Source organism: Anthonomus grandis, chromosome 6, assembly GCF_022605725.1.
Source record: "Anthonomus grandis grandis chromosome 6, icAntGran1.3, whole genome shotgun sequence".
Lineage (NCBI taxonomy): Eukaryota > Metazoa > Arthropoda > Insecta > Coleoptera > Curculionidae > Anthonomus > Anthonomus grandis.
This window is the reverse complement of record NC_065551.1, coordinates 21,109,208-21,129,146: the sequence shown is the minus strand read 5'-3', so window position 1 is coordinate 21,129,146 and position 19,939 is coordinate 21,109,208. Positions and strand designations below refer to the sequence as shown.

At 27.5% G+C, this 19,939-nt stretch overlaps 1 protein-coding gene across 8 annotated transcripts in view; it reads left to right on the top strand.

The window, feature by feature from the left end:
* Positions 1-19,939, top strand: part of LOC126737802 (apoptosis-stimulating of p53 protein 1) — a 413,921-nt gene that overhangs the window by 295,179 nt on the left and 98,803 nt on the right. The window contains exon 1 of one of the 8 annotated variants that reach the window (XM_050442858.1): positions 3,091-3,324. The exons of 6 other annotated variants lie outside the window; for them this stretch is intronic. Coding sequence is in view for 1 of the 2 variants with exons in the window: in XM_050442861.1 (XP_050298818.1) it covers positions 3,304-3,324 (21 nt within the window). In the remaining variant the exon portion in view is untranslated. Of the gene's footprint in view, positions 1-3,090; positions 3,325-19,939 lie in introns of those variants that run through there. One more of the 8 variants, XM_050442861.1, reaches the window with a different exon arrangement.

Genomic DNA, 19,939 nt, shown 5'->3' with positions numbered 1-19,939 from the left:
TCCCATATTTTAATAATATTTCTATTAAAGCATTGTAAATCATTAAAAAAATTGTTTGCTTGTTAATTTGATCGATTTTGATATTTGATATTCGTATTCGAGCTTTGCTTTGACTAAATATTAGAGCTGTGTCATCAGCAAATGACAATCGTACCTCAAGGTATAAAGTGAGTTTCTTTAAGTGCTAAAAAAGATTGTGCCCAAAACCGCTCCCTGTAATAGACGATTTCTCATTAAATTATGTTTAATATTATCATTTATTTCGGTTTGTTGAACTTTATTAGACAAGTAGTTTTTAACAAAATTTAGAACGGTAAACCGTATGCAATATTTTTTAAAAATTCCTTATAATAAAACTGGTATTTGTCAAGGAAAGTCTCTGTCCCTATTGCTTTTCTGTATCGTATAATTACTGTTAAGTTCGATTTTAAATAGTACAAATATTGGATATAAATGCAAGAATAAAGCCCAAACACCTGAACGACCTGAAATTTATGGCAAAAAATTATGAAAAACGCATAAAACAACTAGAATTTAGCAGAGACATACAACATGACATACATGACTAAAGGGAGTGTCATCAAAGACAAATGACAAGATTAAGTTAACATCCAGATTATTCAGGAAACAACCATTAAATCACTGAAGCAACAAGATGTATCGTTATTGATGAAAATGACAGAATCCAATACAAAGATGAAAAATAAACTTCTAACAGAGTACAGCAGAACAATTAGAGCTATCCTAAAACTCAGCTTAATGCAAAAAATAAAATATCAGCCATTACATCACTCCCTGTATACGCCATCCAATACAATTTTCGCACTATTAAATAGAAATAGATATTAGATAGTGTCAGCACATGATTAATTATATATACCAAGACAAAGTGAAGTAAGGACAGAGATCAGCCACACTATTTCTATTCAAAGATTCTATTCAAAGAAGTATATTAGGATGGAACCCAGATCGAAAGAATCAACCAAGTTGAAGATCTAAAAATTTCACCAATACCACTGAATTTGAAATAAAAAGGGTAAAATTGTTTAAAGAGAATCTAAAGAACAAAAAGAAAAAAGAGCAAATGCAATATAAATAATAAAAGATAAGATATGCTAATAGCTTGTCAATAGCAAGACAAGCAAGACATTAACTACCTACATGAGGGCTAGAATTATGAAAGCTGATATATTTGAGCTATGCATCGCCAAACAATCGAATTCTAAACATTTTACTGGATATTTTAGGTGTGTGAGTAAAAAATTATTTTTAAACTATCAAAAATCAGTCAACAATCTGACTTTATCTTCAGTAAACAAATTGACGTAAATTAGTTATTTCTATGCTTTTCTTTCGATTCGATAAAAACGGTTTATTCTATTGCGGAGAGAGTGGAAATTATTGAATTATACTTTATAAACAATCGATGTGCAAGACTAGCAGCAACTTTGTTTAATAAGAAACATGCATATAAAGACGTATATCATGGTTACATAGTAGATTTAGTGGGAAAATTTTGGAAAACTGGTTAGGTGGTAAATAAAAAACGGAATATTGAAAATCCTGTGAGAAATGAGGCAGTAGAAGTCGGTGTTCTCGGTAAATTTAGTATTAACCCTACATTAAGTACCAGAAAACTTTTTCAACGGGAGTCTCGCGGACCATTGTACAGAGAATTCTAAAACATAATAAATGGCACCCATATAAAATTCAACTTCTTGAAGAATTAACTGAAGATGATAACGACCGCCGTTTACAGTTTTGTGAGATAATTTCAAATAATCCCAACTATCTTTTAAATGTTTACTTCTCACACAAATGTTAATTTTTTCTCAATGGCACTGTTAATCGTCATAATTGTCGGTACTGGTCCGAGACGAATCCAAGGATCTACCATGAGGTTCATACTCAACACCCTCAAAAATTAAACATTTGGGTTGGTATTTTTGGTGATCACATAATTGAACCATTTTTGTTATTAGGAAATTTAAATGGAGATATGTACTTAGACCTATTGAAGAATGCCGTCGACCAAGCATTGATATTATGGAAAACGACCAATGCTACCATGAAGAAAATGCGAAATTTCAGCAAGACGGGGCTCCTTCCCATTACGCATTACCAGTTTGACTGAGGTTGAGTAAGGCAATTTCTGGATGAAACGTTTCCTAGTAGTCAAATTTAGTCAAATTTATGCCACTCAATCTGAATCATTAGAATATTTACAGAACCGCATCATTCATGAATGCCAACAAATATTTTTGCCCTATTTTCTTCATAATGTCTGGCAACACTTTGAACAGTTACCGTACTATTGTATGGAGGTAAACGGCGGACATTTTCAACATTTAATAAGATAACGCGTAAGTACTAAGCTATTGTAAAGAAAATTGAATGCCCTTTGAAAAGATTTATCACAACACACCCCTTCCCATTTAAAAACTAAGGGTGAATATCGCCCCCGCTAAGGGGTGGGGTTGAAAATTTAAACAAGAAATCGTTTTTCTAAAATCAAAAATCGACGGGTGCGAGCGTTTTGGTTTTTTAAATCAAGAACCTCTAAAAACTAGCGCTAACAGTATAAAACTGTCATACTGTAGTTAAAACTAGAAGCGTTGATTGAATAATAGGTATTTAAATTTATTCAATCAACGCTAGAAGAGCTTTTTAAAAAAATTTTTAAAAAGGGCTCCTAACCTTGTTGAACCGTTTTTGATGGGCCATCCTGTAGATATAAGATAGTAATACTTTGAGTTTGCATATATATTAATACAAATTTTAAAGGTAAAATTATACTACTAAGCCAAATAATAGAAATTTAATAATTAAAATTCAATTTTCTTTTTTTAAAACCTCCCGTAGTCTTCCCGATATTAACCCTTAATAATACCACCCACAACACAGAATTTATAATTTAGACCCACATTTAAAAAACAAGCACACTCAAGTCGGGAGGGGTAGTGCATCGAATGAATCGCTATGCAGGGTAGCACAGAACAGCCGCAAAACGAATGAGAACAGACAGAACTTCAAAGCGGAGGGTTGGTATATCATATGGCGCTCCGGCCGGTAACTAACAGTGCGGCGCCGGCATTTCACCCCGAAGGGACCAGTCAACTTCTGGAAGGAACCGTTTTCCCATAACACGCGCTTGCTACGAACATTATTCGGGTTTTAAGCGGAAGTCCCTTAATTTTTTTCTTTTTGTTTTTTATTTTGGTGTCAGCAGAACACGTTACGAATTTTAACTGGCCAAAGCTAAGTGAATTTTTGGTATTCAATGAGTGTTCATGAAGGTCATTTATGATACTTTTATCGAGAACGGTATGTAGTTTTTTCTTCTTTGGGGTTGTTGTTTGAAATGTTGTTAAAACCTGGTTGGTATCAGCTTATGTAATTTTTATGATTGATTTAATGTTGAAAATATGGTTCTTAATGTTTTAAGAAAAAATTTGATTCAAGCAAAAAACATTTTTTTTTAATTTTGCAAACTCTATTTTGAAATTTTTTTAATTAAAAAATTCTTCTTTTATTTTACTTTTTTTTTAAACATTGTTATTTAATTCTACCTGCGTAATAAAATGAGTAATGCATAACTTAAATGGATAAGATTATCACTTTTCTTAAATCTATTTATACATTACTTTTAATAATTCATACACACATAAATTATTTATCAACATTTGCTTTTTATTAATATTCCCATTTTTGCACAGCATTATGAGATATTTTAAAATAACACATTTAAATACGAAATAAAAACAGTATTCATATATATACACAACCAAACCCATATGGAATCACTCTACGTTTCAATTTTGACCCTCAACATGGGGATCTCGGAATCTATAAGAGATACGAAGATGGTTAAATTAAGACAAAGTTGAGAATTTTTGAGCTTAATAAGAGGCAATTTAAAAAAAATCAAAAGTTCCCAATGGTTTCGAAGATATTTGAAAAAAATCGAAATTTTGAAAAATCGATTTTATTTTTTTATTCGATTTTTAAATAACTTGTATTGCTACTTTTTTCGTGCTACATGATAGTGTTTTTAGATTTTTAATATAACATTTAACAACTTATGGGTGCCATCTTTGGTTTTTGCATTTTTTGTATCTACGACTATTTATTTATTACAAGTAATATTTTTTATTTTCAAAAACCTATATTTTTGAAAAAACTCAATTTATCGCAGTGCGCTGTGAATAAACTGATAAAGCAACAATATTTAAACTGTTAATAAATAAATTAATCTACTGTGGCTAACTAATTGTGACTAAATTAATTTATTTACTTAAAGAAAACTTGATGATTTCTCAGTGTTTCCCTTGTCAGCTATCTTACAGGACCATTATTTCCAATCGACCTGTCACCAACCCTTTCTGTCAGATAATTTGAAATTTGTCCTGTATTGTGTGGGGGAGCACCATCATGATGAAACTAAACTTTATCGTAATTTTCTAAAGGTATCATGTTTTCCTACTAACTAGTTTTCAAAATTCGATCTTAAAAGTGATATTAGGAACCTCCGATAAGAGTTTCATTAATCCAAGATTTTTATAAATACCTGCCGAAAAATGTAGGCTAAATCGCACTTGTGCCTGAATTTTTTTTTATTATTTCAATCATACTTAAGAGCTTTTCATGAATTTGAAATGTTTTTGAAGTTTTATAAGTTTCGGAATCATGTTTTATAATTTACAGGCATTTGACGTTATTTTCTAGTTTTTTCAGGTAATCAACGTTTTTTTTTGTATTCCGAGAATTTCAAATATTTTTAATGTTTTTCAGTCATTTTAAATGATTTTTTAGATTTTCTAAGCTTTCTTTCTAATGACATCAAATTCATTTTCTATTATTTAAGAAAATTATGTTAAATGCCGGGAAGACAGAGAATTACGCAAAATTTCGGGAAAATAAAAATTATTGAAATCTCTGGAAAAAAATTTTTTTATTAAATTTCTATGAAAAAAAATATAATCCATTTTTCTGGAAAACCTACAGAACTACCGTATATGTCTGGAACTCATAAAAATTTACTCCAAGCATCTGGAATATTGATTCTAAAAGCCTGGAATAAAACAAAACTTTAATTTGAATGTCTGGAGTAATTAAAAAAAAAATTATTAAACCTGATAAGCTTATCAAGCGTGAAGAATATCTCCGAAATCCTCTCAGAAGTCCTCCGAAATAAAAGGAACCTTATTACAAATACTTGAAATAATAAATGTTCGATAAACTTAAAAAATAAAATAAAAATTTAATTAAAAAAAAATTATTAAGACGTAATTAAAAGTCGAAAATCCTAGAATAAAACGATATTTTATTTGAAATGCCTAAAATAATATGAGAATGCTAGGAAAATCCGGAAATTGTTAAAATTTATTTTAAACATTTAAAAAACTCCCACTTTTAAACTCTCACATTTAAAAAACTCACTTTTATATTCTTATATTTGAAATAAAAATAATTTCCCGAAATTGTCGGGGATTATTTTGGCTACAAATAGATTTATTATTGCTGTTAAAAATGATACAGTTTGTAAATATACTTTCATTGGTTTACATTAAGTTCTTAAGAAAATTGGATTAAGCAGTAATTTTTTACGCTAGCCACATACATAAAAAACACACGTCTTTCAGTATCACCAAGATGCAGTTTTTGAGCTAAATGAATTTTAAATAGCTTAATTCTACCTTTTTAAGTAGACTCAAAATACTTGTATAAGAGGCAATAATATTTTGGGAAATTTTCACTGGGGAATTAGCACAATAAGCCCAAAATACCTTATTAAGTAAGATATTTACCATATTTACTTTTAAGCTTAATAAAAGAACCAAACATACCAAGATTCTTATTCTTAATTTTTTTTACGTTTTAAGTAAAGTATGGAGCGGTTGCTGTCACTCTGGATATATCAACCAATACATTTCTGACGTTTTAGTGCCATTTCTATCGTATTTATAATAAATTTTATTCATATCTGGGTTTTCTTTATTCGTAAATCAGAATTGCTTACATTATTAGTAAAATATGTGTCACTTTGTACTACTATAATAAAACATACAAATATTTAAAACATATAATAATTATGACAATTGATATATTGTCTTGTTAGTTTATCACAGCCAATTGCGGCAAATTTAGTTTGCTTCTGACTTAGTTTTAACAGACTTACAGATGTGCAACGAGGAGAAGTAATTGCTTTTGTTAAATGAGATGTGATCCAAGAAGCAGTTTCCAAAACCTATAACAGATATTTAAAAATAGAAGCCTTCTGATCGACACTCAAACAACAGGACCATTTTGTATGCCATATTTGTAAGAGAAATCCTAATGTTTCAAATCCGGAGATAAAACGCTAACTTCTGGATGGTACCTGTGTTAGTGTTTCCGTTAAAATTATCAGAAAAAGGCTTCGAGGTCTGTATAGCAGAAGATACAAAAGAAGGCAAAATAAAATAGACCGGTTAGACTGGTGTCCTCAACATCAAAATAGGACTAATAAAAATTGGAAAAATTTCCTTATTTACATACCAGAGTTCGCTTTCGTTCAGATGATCTTTGAACACGGGTTCTCAGAACTTCAGGCAGACGAGTTAGATTTCAGGTTGTGAAATTCATTCCAAAATATAAAGGAGGAACGAAAGAATATTTTGGGGAGAAATAATGATGGACACAAGAATACCATTGATACCACTTCAGCAAAGGTCAGAGGTATGTGTATTTGGTTTTGGAACGAGTAGTCAGACTTTGGAAAGGTGTTATTAGAGATGATATTATTTTTATGCAAGATACTTCCCATACCAGCAGAGTGGCTCGATCTTACCATCTGACTTTGGTTTTACTGGAATGCCATATATTTTGTATTGGATTGAAATCTAAATAAATTAAAACGGCCAACGTAATCAAGCATTACGCTTTTGACTGTTAATGGCAAAAAAATAAATTTTTGTTTTTTTTAAATACTGTACGTAATTTAGGCCGCCATATATTACACAACAAATCAACAATAATTTTAATGCACATGATTTGCATTAATTCGGATAATATAAAAATATACTATATAAAATATAAATATATTTTTTCAAATACATGTTTATCATGAAATTGTGTATAAAACATATATTTTATTGTGAAATTGCAAATTAAGTGCATAACTTAAATGAACAGGGTTGCGACTTCTTCTTAATTTATTCTTATATTACTTTTAGGGAACCCTTGCAATGCATAAAAAATTAAAATACCTATAATTAATATTAGGGTTATTCCTAGTTAAAATTTTATTTAAGCACACCAAAAAAATACATAGATCAAGCATTTTTTTACAAGCATCATGAAGAGTCTCTGTAAAATTTGACTATTTTAGGAATACTCCTGGAATTTTTTCATATTTATTGGGGATTACATTTCAGTGAACAATATTCCATTCAATATAACACTCACATCCTCAAATATATGCGTATATAGGAAACATTACATCTAAATTATAAATAAAAACTTAGTATTTAAAAAATCTCCTCTAAGCATTTTGTATACTGGTTTTTCGGTTTATTTTTAATTAAATTTAAATTTTTTTTTCAAAATCTTTATATAAATCTCAAAAAATAATAAAACTTTAATATAGATTTAATTTTAAGACTAACTTAAATTACAAAGAGCTTTTATTCCAGGCTCTTGAAAAATCGAATATTCGTAGTCTATTCGGCTTTTATATTCATTTTAAAGAATATTGGGTTAATTTGAAATAAATCTGTAAGTAATAAAGATCAAAGGCGAACATTTTAGGCTTTGAGACTTAAACACAACACCTTTACGAAAATATTTTACTGTGTTTGAATAAGTAAATATATGATAACTTTTTTCCCTGTTAATTAAATTTAATTTTTTGTGACTGTTTGCGTTTATTTAATCTTGCCCAATTAAAAAAAGCCTTTTTTAGTCTGCACAGTTCTAATTTCGTAACAATAGTTGAAAAATCACGGGGTATTGTAGTAGTAAATCAAATAGTAAAAGGCAATAATTTGCCTTTGTTAGAACAATTGGTCGAGAGTTAACAAGAGGTCAAAGTGGTTCATAAATCATTTACAAAAAGGCGCCGTCAGTGCAGTATAGTAAACTGGCTGCTAATATTTAAACAAGAATTTAATGGACACGAATTTTTCAATAGAGGCAGTTTTGTAATTCACGTGATGTACACAAAACGCATTTATTTACCTGATGTTATAGCCCATTGTGCTATATGAAAAGATATCGATTCTTCGAGAGCCTTTTTCTAAGAAGGACTGATTTTTAAGTCTTTAACAAAACGGTTGGCATGCGGAAATTGCCAATATGGGCAAACTTAATTGGTATAGATGCCCGTACGGCCCCAATTTACTGTTAAAATTAATTGTTAACAATGACAGCAGTATAACAATTTTGTAACGTAAACTTTTTCAACTATTTCACTAAATAAACTTCGTTAAATTCACAGTAGAAACCAAATTAAACCAGAACTGTTAATAAATGCGAGCAAAATTGAACGTAAATCAAGTAACTCAAACAAAACTTAATTTGGCAACATGCTGTTTTATCTCAGACTCCCTAATTAGGGTCTGTTATCTTTTTTGTTAAGATGACATAATTAAATGAAAACTTAAAGATCATCCCTTAGTCCATAAAACTGTGTTAAATGTTGTTTTTAATTAAAAAAAATGTTTTTGCTTAAGAACCTCATTAATTATGATACAAATTACATTAAAGCTTATATATTTAAGAATTTTACTTGCTTCAACCCTTTCATATTTTAAATTCGTGAAAGTAAACGTTGTCATTACCAGTAGGAATAAAAAAATATTTTCAAATTTATTTTAAACAGTTTCATAATTATAAGAAGATGAATCTGAATATGATTTAGATAAATTAAGAATTCAATATTAATTACAAATTAATAGTTTGCCAATTTTTTCTGACTATAGATAAATATTTTATAATCGTTCTTTTAAATTTAATAGTTTTATGTCGTTAATCCTATACTGTATTTTACAAAAAAATAATCATAATAAAAGAAATATCATTTGGTATAATTGGGTTTTAATAGAAAATAACAACAATATTTATATAAAGGCCTAATATTTACTTTAAAGTTGATTTTTACTTTACATTTTCCTTTTTTTAGTTATCTTATTATTAGTTATGATAAGATAACTAAATTTTAAACTAAAATGATAATGATAAAAAAAGGATTAAAAGAATAATGAGAAGGTAATAAAACCTACAATGCTAATATTGACACTAGATAATATTTCTATTTTGATGAATGCTAAATACGAAAACCGTTAAAATATAGTAGAATCTTGCAAATTTATGCATAAAGTAAATGGACACGAGTGCCAGTTTTTTAAGATTTGTTCATTTATAATAATTCTACTTGTTTTAGCTGCTTGTTGATTAAAAAGTGATACTTAAATTAGCTATTTAATAAAATAAATTTATGTAACTTAAGGAAACAGGGATTTGATGATTGTTTTTTAATTTGTAAATATATAAAAAAATCAAATAGTCAAATTCTCATATAAAGGGTCTATGTTAGAGTAAGTTGTAAAATATATATAAAGACTTAATAAGATCTGAGTTTAGTTGTAATGCCATAGATTTTCTATTGGGTTTAAATATGGAAATTAAAAAAATCAAAACATTGCCTTTAGCTTTCGAAAGTTTAAACTTTCAATTTGTATAATTTTGGTATTATAAAGATATTCCCTATATAACATACATATTTTTTAAATTTATGTTTAATATGTTTCCTTTAAAACGTATATTTCGCTGTGAAATTACAAATTATGTAAAACTGCAATAAGCAGGATTTCCTTTTTTTTTAATTTGTTTATATATTAAGTTTATATATTATTATAACTTTTAAGCTTCTTTGCCATGCCAAATATACATATCCATGAATAACACAACTTGCATTATTTTCAATGTTTGTTTTGATAGAAAACAAGTTTAACGTTATAACATTATTTGTTATTATCTGCTTTTTAATATTATCCCCATTTCCCTTAAATATTGCGAAATATTTTAAAATTGTACATTTAAATCAAAAGCCATTATGCTTAAAAATAAACAGCATATTATTTTGCATTGTACTTACGAAATTTAATAAATCTGGTTAAATTCTAAATTAGCATGGCTATCTCTTTTTGCTCGACTAAAGTATTTTATTAAAGCTCAAATTACTCGTATAAAATTCGATATGCATTGGTTTTGATAGTCGCTTTTTTATATATCCACATCCAAAAATTGGTTTCGTAATGAGTCAATCACTTCAAAGTTTGCATTATTAAATTTCAATTACTGCCATTCAATTTATACATGTTTGGTGATGACACTTTTAATTATCTGCAAAAACTGGTTTTATTTTATTCATTTCTGATCGGGTTTTGAAGGGGTAATTGACTTGGCCCAAATAGAGTCAAAATATTACGATCTATAAAAAGCTCACATAGAAACGTCATCTGTGTTCTTTTAAACCGTTTATGCTAGACGAACAGGCAAAAGTGCGTGACGAGATACATCGCACGATATTCCGACATCAAAATATAGGGGTTGACATTAAACATAAAATCAATGCTACTGCGGCAAATAAAATATTATTTATTTTATTGTATATAAAAGGACGCCATTTTAAAAGCAATAAAAGCAACTTTGCTTTTTACCTTAATTTAAATACTTAGGAGGCTCTAGATTTCATATTACTTCTCAAAAGGTTTTTATTGTTATTTCGGCATTTCAAAATGACAATAATTAACTGTAAATTTGCAAAAGCCCTTTTATTATTTTACCGTTTTAATTAAGCCCTTAAAGTTCGATTGTACTTTGGAAATTGAGTTTCTACGTTGGCTAATTAAATTTTAGTCGGGGGAACTTTTCTCTTAATTCTTACCCAAAGAATTATATTAATTTATGGAAAGTGTTACATTTGAACATTTTGCTTTTTTGATAAACAACGTTTAAATAATATATTCATAATTTATGCAAAGTATTCTATATTGAATTACTTAAATTAAACAAATGGCAAGAAAATCCAGAGGGAAGAAATTTGCCTCTTTAGGGCACTTAGGAAATTGGAACTAAATTTGTCGCCAAAGCACAAAGAAATTTAAATTTATTTGATTGCTTTATCTCAGATGTGCAGAGAATTTATTACATTTCTAGCATTAATTTGTATAAAAACTTCTTCCTTAAATTGTGTAGAAAAGGCTTACTTGTCGTCTTACTTTGCTCTAGAAATATTAAAATTAGTCAATTATATGCATAAGTTAACTGGTCATAGAACATATTTCCTTAAGAATGACACAGTTAACCAGTTTTGAATTAATATGTTTATTCAAAAGAGATAAAAAAATAAAAATTCACTTATTTAGTCCTTATCAAATTTTACTAAATGGATAATAATTGTTGTAGTGTTATAATTATATTGAATTTTTTTCTTAAATTATTCTTAAGTCAAAGTCGATTATTTCTTATTGTTTATTTAAGAGGAACATAAAATGTTACTAGTTTGAACGTAAATTTATTCAACAAAGTTATTTGCAAATTCAAGGCACTTGGAAAATTGAAAACTAAATTTGTCGTCGGAATATAAAGAAACCTACTTAAATTTATTTAATTGCCTTGCCTCTAATAAAAAGAAAATTTGTAAATGTTAACAGAAAGTTTCAATAATATTTTCTATTTAATATTGCAGAAAAATCCAACTTTTCGGTTTCATTATTTTAAAAAATGTAAATGAATTCTTAAAAAGAGCTCTTTAATTTCAGCGCTTTCTTCGGGACGCTTTTCATTCCAGAATTTATATTTTTCTAAATTGTTTTTATAGAAAAATATTTGTTTGTTTGCCTCGGTAGTATGAAAATCTTACAATAGAAACACAATATCCTTTTACAATTGTAGAAATTTTAAGGAAAGGGAGGAAAAGGAAGACGACATCAAACGAATTTCGATGTGAGCTTTCACCAGAGAAATGTTATTGAAAGATTGTTGCGGATTTAAAGTCTTAGTAAAGGAATCTCTTATATATATTTAAATTTAAAATATACAGCTGCAGGTCATATGTAGATGCTTGTCATATTTTTATATATACACTTATTATTGTATGTATTTTCCTATTTTGGTATATAATGCATAACTCAAATAAACAAGGGCATCACAATAAAGATTTATGTTTAAAATGTGTATTTAAAAAAAATTATGCATAATTTAAATGGCTAGGATATACGTCGGACTAGTTTAATTTTGGTATTTAAATCCCATATATTAAATATTTTATTATAATTTAAAATGAATACTAATTTTAATATAAATTGCTCTTGTTTTTCTCATTTTTCAAATATAAGCCCCGCCAGCTGTAATATATTTTGGGCTGCCACACTCAAAAAAACCGCTGACGTAGGACTATAAAATATGGTTAAAAAATCCATTAAAATATAGCAATAAGAACTTCTTAATACTTTTATTAAATTAAGTTTAAGCATAATTTTAGACTGTTTAAGGGCGAGAGGCATATTAGTCTTAATATTTTATTAAAGTTAATAAAACTTTAATACTTAATCATTATTATCGTTTTCTATGAGGACTATTACTCTCGTAATTTATTCGAGAACAAAATAATTTTGGAGCTAGCGGTCGGTAGATTCTTAGTCATTAGACCGCCAAGGTAATATCGTATATCATTCAGATAAAAAGTTTCGATTTCTAAAGACATTTTTAGCTTAAAAACCGTTTTATTTCTAGCTTTGAAACTGGTTTTTCTATTTGTTAAATATAAAATATGAGCTTGGAAAAGTGAGTAACTTTAGAAGATGTTCTTTACTAACTGAGCTCTATTGTAGTAATATAAAAAAGACGATTTCTAACAAATTTGCAACAGAAATGTATGAATTTCCTCCTCACCTGAGGCCAGGCGATAAAATAAATTTGAATTACTTTCTTTGTGCCCTGGCTACACGTTTAGTTTCCAATTTCCTAAGTGCTTTAAATATGTGAATTACTTTTTCCGGATTCTCTCCTCTTAAAGTAAATTTATATTTAGCCCTTTTTTGCTGGCTTATCATTATATATTTATTATTGAGTGTTTTGTTAATATTTATACTTAGTCAAAAAATCATGGTAATTTAATAACTGATTGACGCTTTTTTAAACTGTAAATCATTTTTAGTTAAGAGCTTCTACTAATTAATCTACAAAATATTGAAATTATAGTAATAAAACAATCTCTTGAGAACAAAAGGGACCCCAAACTCATTAATATACCACAACATTTTAAATATAATTAATCAACCTAAAAGGAAAGTGAGGTTTTGAATTATGTATCATTGTTATGGGATCGGGCTAATACATTAATACTAAGAGCTTATTAGGGAACCATTTTCATTAGACGAATTACGTTTAAGAAATTAATAAATTAATTCTGTTATATACTTCAAGAATAAAAGAGTGGTTTTTATATCTTAAACCTAATTATATAAAAGAAAGTTAAGGGTGTTTAAAACAGCCGTCATTACCGGTCTTATAATAGCTCCTTAAAAGAGAGTTGTGCCCGGGTTTAACTCACATTTTATCCTTTTTTATTCGCCAACGATTTTCTCCGTTGTCGCTGCCTTAAATTTATTAAAACGGACGACACGGCGTAAAATAGAAAAAAGAAGACAAAAAATAGCTTTATAAGAAACGTAGTGCTCATCTTTAAAATATTCGGGTAACTTTAAAACGATATTAAAGCCTATAAATTTAATAATATATGAACTTTATTGCAATTTGCACCTTATTTACCTCTTGAAGTATTTAATTTTATTAAAGATATGGTCTACGTTTTCTTATAAATTTAATGTATAGTCGCACAGTTTTTAACAATATAGTAGCCAATTTATTATTTTCATTTTTACTTTCTATTAGACTTTACTTTACTTTAAATTTATCTATTTTTTTTAATGTGTATTCGAATATTTTTTTTATTATAACTTTTCGTTTCAATCTTTTTTATATATATATTTTTTTAATTTGAATGAAATGCTTTAAATCTTATGGGATTTTACATCATCGTGATATTTAACAATATTTAAACGAGATCGTTTCATTTTTTAATGCATAACTTAAATAGGTATTATCCAGTTTTTTTTACAAATACTAGAAATGGTCAGTTTAATAATTATGTATGAAGATAAAATGTCAAAAATATTAAAAAATGCTGAAAACAATTTATGGTTTTTTATTTATAAAATGAGTTCCTTAATGCAAAATTTTGGCTGAATTTGTTTGTGTCTTTTATGGTTTTTTTTTCAAATTTTACTTTCTCTTTTATATTATGTTTATCTTCTGCTGATTAAAAATCTCTCTCACTATCATCTTTATATTTTTCTTGTTTCTTTGAATTTTATTTATTTATTCATAGTAGATGGAATTTTTAACATTTCGATATTTTCTTCCATTGTCCCAATACTTATGATTATATGGTATTTTGTACCTTATTTATTTTAAGGAGTATTTAAATAACAACGTTTTATTTTTTGATGCATTTATTACAAGGATGTCACATTTTTTTTAAAATAAATTCTAAATATAATTAGTTTATTACTAGTATGTAAAGCTAAAACTGCTCAAATATCAAAAATACAAAAAGAAGCGTAAAATTATTAAAGTTTATATATAAAACTAATTATTTATTTAAACTAATTATAAAATGTGGAATAAAATAATTTGTTTTAATTTAAAGGAAGAATATTTTCGTTTTGTAATTTAATAATAAATTAGTTTTAAATGCGTACTATTTATAATTAAATACTTTTTACTTCTGTCTACTTGTGTGTATATTTATTTATTTACAATTTAGGTCCATACATACTTTTCTTATTTTTATTTTATTTCCAATAAATAAAATCTACCTATTTAGTAAAAAATTATTCCTATGTAACTTGGTGCTACTTCTAGTTAAATATAAAAAAGTATTATAACTAACTATTAAAATAATTTAATAAAAATTGTTTGTTTTAAAACTATAGTAAAATTATCGCTATGAATGTATTATATGAAATTATTCTTTATAAGCAAAAAAAGTTTTGTCATTAATTGACCAAACTTTTTAATAAAATTAAAAAACTCCTAAGCACCTGAAACTTCAGTCTGCATAACTTTAATGTCACGATGAACTTTAAGTTACTTAATATTTAGTCTTCTTTCGATAAACTAATTTTCCTAGATATTTATTGAATATAGGAAAACTTTAAAGATCTTAGACTTTAGAGAAAAATATAATCTATGTAACTAATTTATAAAGTTTTACTGCATAATTGAATGATAAAGTTCTCTAAGAATTCAGCTTTAGTCAAAGTTTTATGTTTAATAAAAAGAAGAAATTTTTCATTTTATGCCTCAAATATTTCGATACACCCCAAAAAGAATTTTCTCATTTTAGTACTATTAATAAAAATCCAAAAATACTTTTAAAGCTTTTACTCGTATCTGGTATAAGCTTTGCTAAATTTATTTTATGCATAACCTAAATAGCTTATTTTATAAGAAGCGTAACTGGTTAGTTTTATGAACGTTTAAATGCATACTTAAAATCAACGGAATCCCAATGGGTTTTTAGTGTAATTTGGAATTTATTTTTTAGCAGAAATTGCAAGTGTATGTAAGAATTTTTGAAATATTTGACGAACTTGATGGTATGATACAATAACGATTAAAAAAATCATTATTAATTTTATTATTTTATTTAAAATATCAGTTACTGGAGTATAAAATACCCACATTTTTATTGGATTAATTAATTTATTATCATCTAGGAAGATAGACTGCCTGTAAAAGTTTCTATTGAATTTTTAGTTGAAAAAGCCCATTAAAAGTTATAATAGTTCATTAACCTAAATTAATAATTACAAAACTTCTGCTCCGGTTTAGACAATCGTTTATACCAAATTTAAAATCAATTTTATGCATAAGTTAAACGGCTATGGTCTGCATTTCTCTATAAAGACTTAGGTTTTGTAGATTGGTTAGTTTTATGTTTATTTATATATTCACTTAAAAAAATTTACATCCTAATGTGTTTTTGGTGTAGTTTAAAATGTATTTTTCAGCAGAGAATGCACGTGTCTTTTGTATAATATTTTTTTAATTTTAAATAAATCTAATGATTTTAAAATTTGTTTCTAATTTTCATAAAATTTCTACTACACCTAAACTTTTTAGTCCTGTTGATTTTTAAAAAACGATTCACTCTATTTTTCCTCTCTTTATATTATTCCTCATTAAAAGAAACTTTCAAACCAATTGTATTTACCATATCTCCTTAAAAATTGTATTTGAATTTTACCATGCTAATTATTTATTAAAACAATTTTTAAACATCACAGCTGAAGAGGACTTTTCATAATTTATTCTAAAATTGTATACATAACCCAAAATGGCATTATGATGTATTTTTATAAAGAGCTTAGCTAGCCATTTATATATACATTTATAACATCTGAATGCTAATAAAAACAAGAAGTTTTTAAGATTGAAAAGTCTCTTATTATACTTAAACTCAAAAAATGTTAAGTTGATGTAACGCGATATGAAAAACGATTCAATTTTCAATTAAAACAATGTTTAAATTCCCGGATTTCACTATTTTTATAATAATAGTCAAATTAACATAAGTGATGGGTTTATTTTATATATTAGGAGTGAGTGTGTAAGGAAAAGCGAATTTATAACTAACTATTGGTAACAGTTAATTTATTAGGACGATTGTAAATTAAAATAGGCTAGATGTAAGTATAACGGGTACATACAGGCTATCATCTTTAAATAATATAGTTTTTTAGTAGATCTTAACGATCTATGTTCCACAAAAATATCTTCAAACATTAATATTGAAATAATTGTGCGTGTTTAAACTTATTAAAACTTAATTGTCGAATCTTTAAATATTTTACAATCGCATAGCCGAAATAGTCAAATCAATAAACTTACAACAACCCTCATGTCTTGATCATTACTCTGTAAGGAGTTTATATAATTTATCAGAAGTTGATGCTATAATATTATACATTGCTTTATCAGACCACTATCTCATAGTATTAAATATTCGTCTAATCGAAAAGGAAAATGTTCATGAAAAATCATAAAATCAATTCCAACTTATTAAACAATAGATATAAAAATAAACATTGGGAGGATATCTCTAAAACTAGTAATGTTAATATTTATGTAAACTATTTGTTAACAAGCTTAAAAAATACTTTAGTGATGCAAAACAAATAAGCTACGTAAAATAAAACTATGGACAGCGCAGAGTCTAGTTGATTTACTTTTTAGTAAGACAAAAAAACAAAAAAACCGTTATTTCTCCATTTGTGATTTATTTATATAATTTTAGAACTTACCGATTAGGCACGTTAATTAAATTAGCAAAAAACGAATATTATTTTAAAGAACTAGAAGAAAATAATCCTAAACACATATGGAAAATTATCAACCAGAAAAGTATTAAAAAGGAAAAAGATTTATATAAATTCAATAATTAATGAAGCAAGAAAAGAAGAAACTCAGATATTGAAATGACTAGAAGCCTAAAGAGTTTCTTATACAGTAGGTAAAGAAGTGACCCAGAACAAAATCAAGGAAATTAAATTAACAATTTCAAACAAATCTCAACGAGATAATAATGTAAGTGAATTAGTTACTGATAATCGTTTTTTCACTTACAGAATCTGTTTACAAAACATTGTATTTCACACTATATCAGATCGTATTCTTCTCGTCGTCTCACAATATGATCGTATCTCGCTTGACAAATTGTACAAAATAGGAATTCGGGGTACTGCCAATAGGCTGTTTAAGTCCTGCATAAGTAAAAAAACTCAAAGAGTAAAAATTAATAATACATTGAGTAAATCTTGTCCGGTAGATTTGTAAATGACTTGCTTAATTTGATTTGATTGCGAGCAAGAAGTAATTTGCTTCGCAGATGACACGGTAAAGGAAGCTATTAGGAGTATACGACAGAAAGCAGCAATTTCCATAAGAAAGATTAAGACCTGGTTTGATTTTAATTATTTATCAATAAATATGTACAAATCCGTAATTTGTCTGCTTTTCGGTCACAAGGCGCTATAATCTAGTTTTCTGGAAAACTTGACTGTAAATTAAGATCAATGTTTGAACTATGCTCATTTTAAAAGCAATCTAAAAATTTAAACAAATTGGAATCAGATACCTTGGAGTTATAATCTACGCAAATCTTAATTAAAACTCACACACTTAATATGTATCAACTAAAATTATAAAACTGACTCATAAAATTTATAAGCTAAAACAAATTGTTAACGTATAAACTATCAAAATAAATATATTAACTTCAAACACCGAAACAGCTAAACATCAGAACTTATCAGGAGCACTTTTTTTGGACGTGGAAAAGCATTTGACAATATCTGGGCATAGGGAGCCTTAGAGCTTTAACAAGGAATAACACAGGATTCACCTGTATTACCAATATTGTATAATTTACATAACTGAAGACATTGCTTATATGGATACGAATAAATATATCTTGCTGTGTCATCGGGAAATTAATAACATCGTATTAATTACACATGCAAAATTCAGTTCAGGAGCTGCCACTAATCTTCAACAAAATTCTCAACAAATTAAGGTCTGGTCTCGAAAATTGCGAACTTCAAATCCATTAAAATATCAATACCACCTATTTACTAACTTTATAACTAATTTAAACCTAGCAACTTCCCTTGGGTAACCTAAAACACCTAACCGACCAGACCAACGTTAACCGCTAAATATTTGGGAATGGATTCGCAAAGCATTTACAAGCATTAACCTACAAGAATCATGGAATTAATATTAAAACGGCCTCGAAATTCACTAATCAATCTACATACCTATTGTAGACTAACCTATGCTAGAATATGGCTACGTAATATGTCTTAATCTTAAACCATGTGCTATAAGAAAACTGTAGAAACTTCAGCTCGCAAGCAATAACAAAAATGCGACACCCCCTTAAAATTCACTTTTCAGTTCAAGAAACAAACAGCTATATCAGAGAACAGGAATTGAGTTAACTGATAAACCAGCTGAGCACGAAATTTGCTTTAAGGTACCATAACATCCTATAGAAACTAGAGCCACTATGAAAAACAGAAAAGAGCAAAAATTGTAGGTACAGATTCCATATTTTAAAAACTACAACAGTTACAAAACCCTAATTCTTTTTAAAATTAAATAGAAATTAAAGATTTTTTTTACACAAGTAATAGTCAGTTAGTTTCATACTACGTGCTGTAAATATTGTATATAATTGTAAAGGCTTGGCTGGAGGACTTCGGTCGATGGCCTTTTGGGAAACCAATAAAGATTTTAATAGTAATATTATTAATACATGATGTCACAAAAATTTAAAGGCGTATTCTTGGGTCAACATATTGGAAAAACTTCCTATAAACCTGTTCGAAAAAAATGGAGATACAGGGCGTTAAAATGCTAGTTTTATTTTTATTTTTTCTAAATAATTTGAAAGTAAACGAGAATAACCATATGAAATTAGGTATAGGGAGATTCTCTAAGGTGCTAAATTTAAATTTAAATTCTAATTAATCTAAATTTAAATATTTTGATAGACACTAATAGAGGACCCTACGTATCACATTTTGAGTTTTTAAATACACCAATGAAAACAGCATTTTTATTTATTCAATTCATTTCTTATAAAATCAAAGGTTTTTACAAAAGGGCAAAGTGATTAAAATGACGTAAAGCACTAGGAGCAGAGGTTATAAAAGTTGTCGAAAGTGTTGCCCTCTATCTTCAATGGAAGCACCTACCCTACGAACCATTGATTGACGCACTCATTTACAAATGTCTGTTGTACTTTGAATTGTTGCGATTGAAC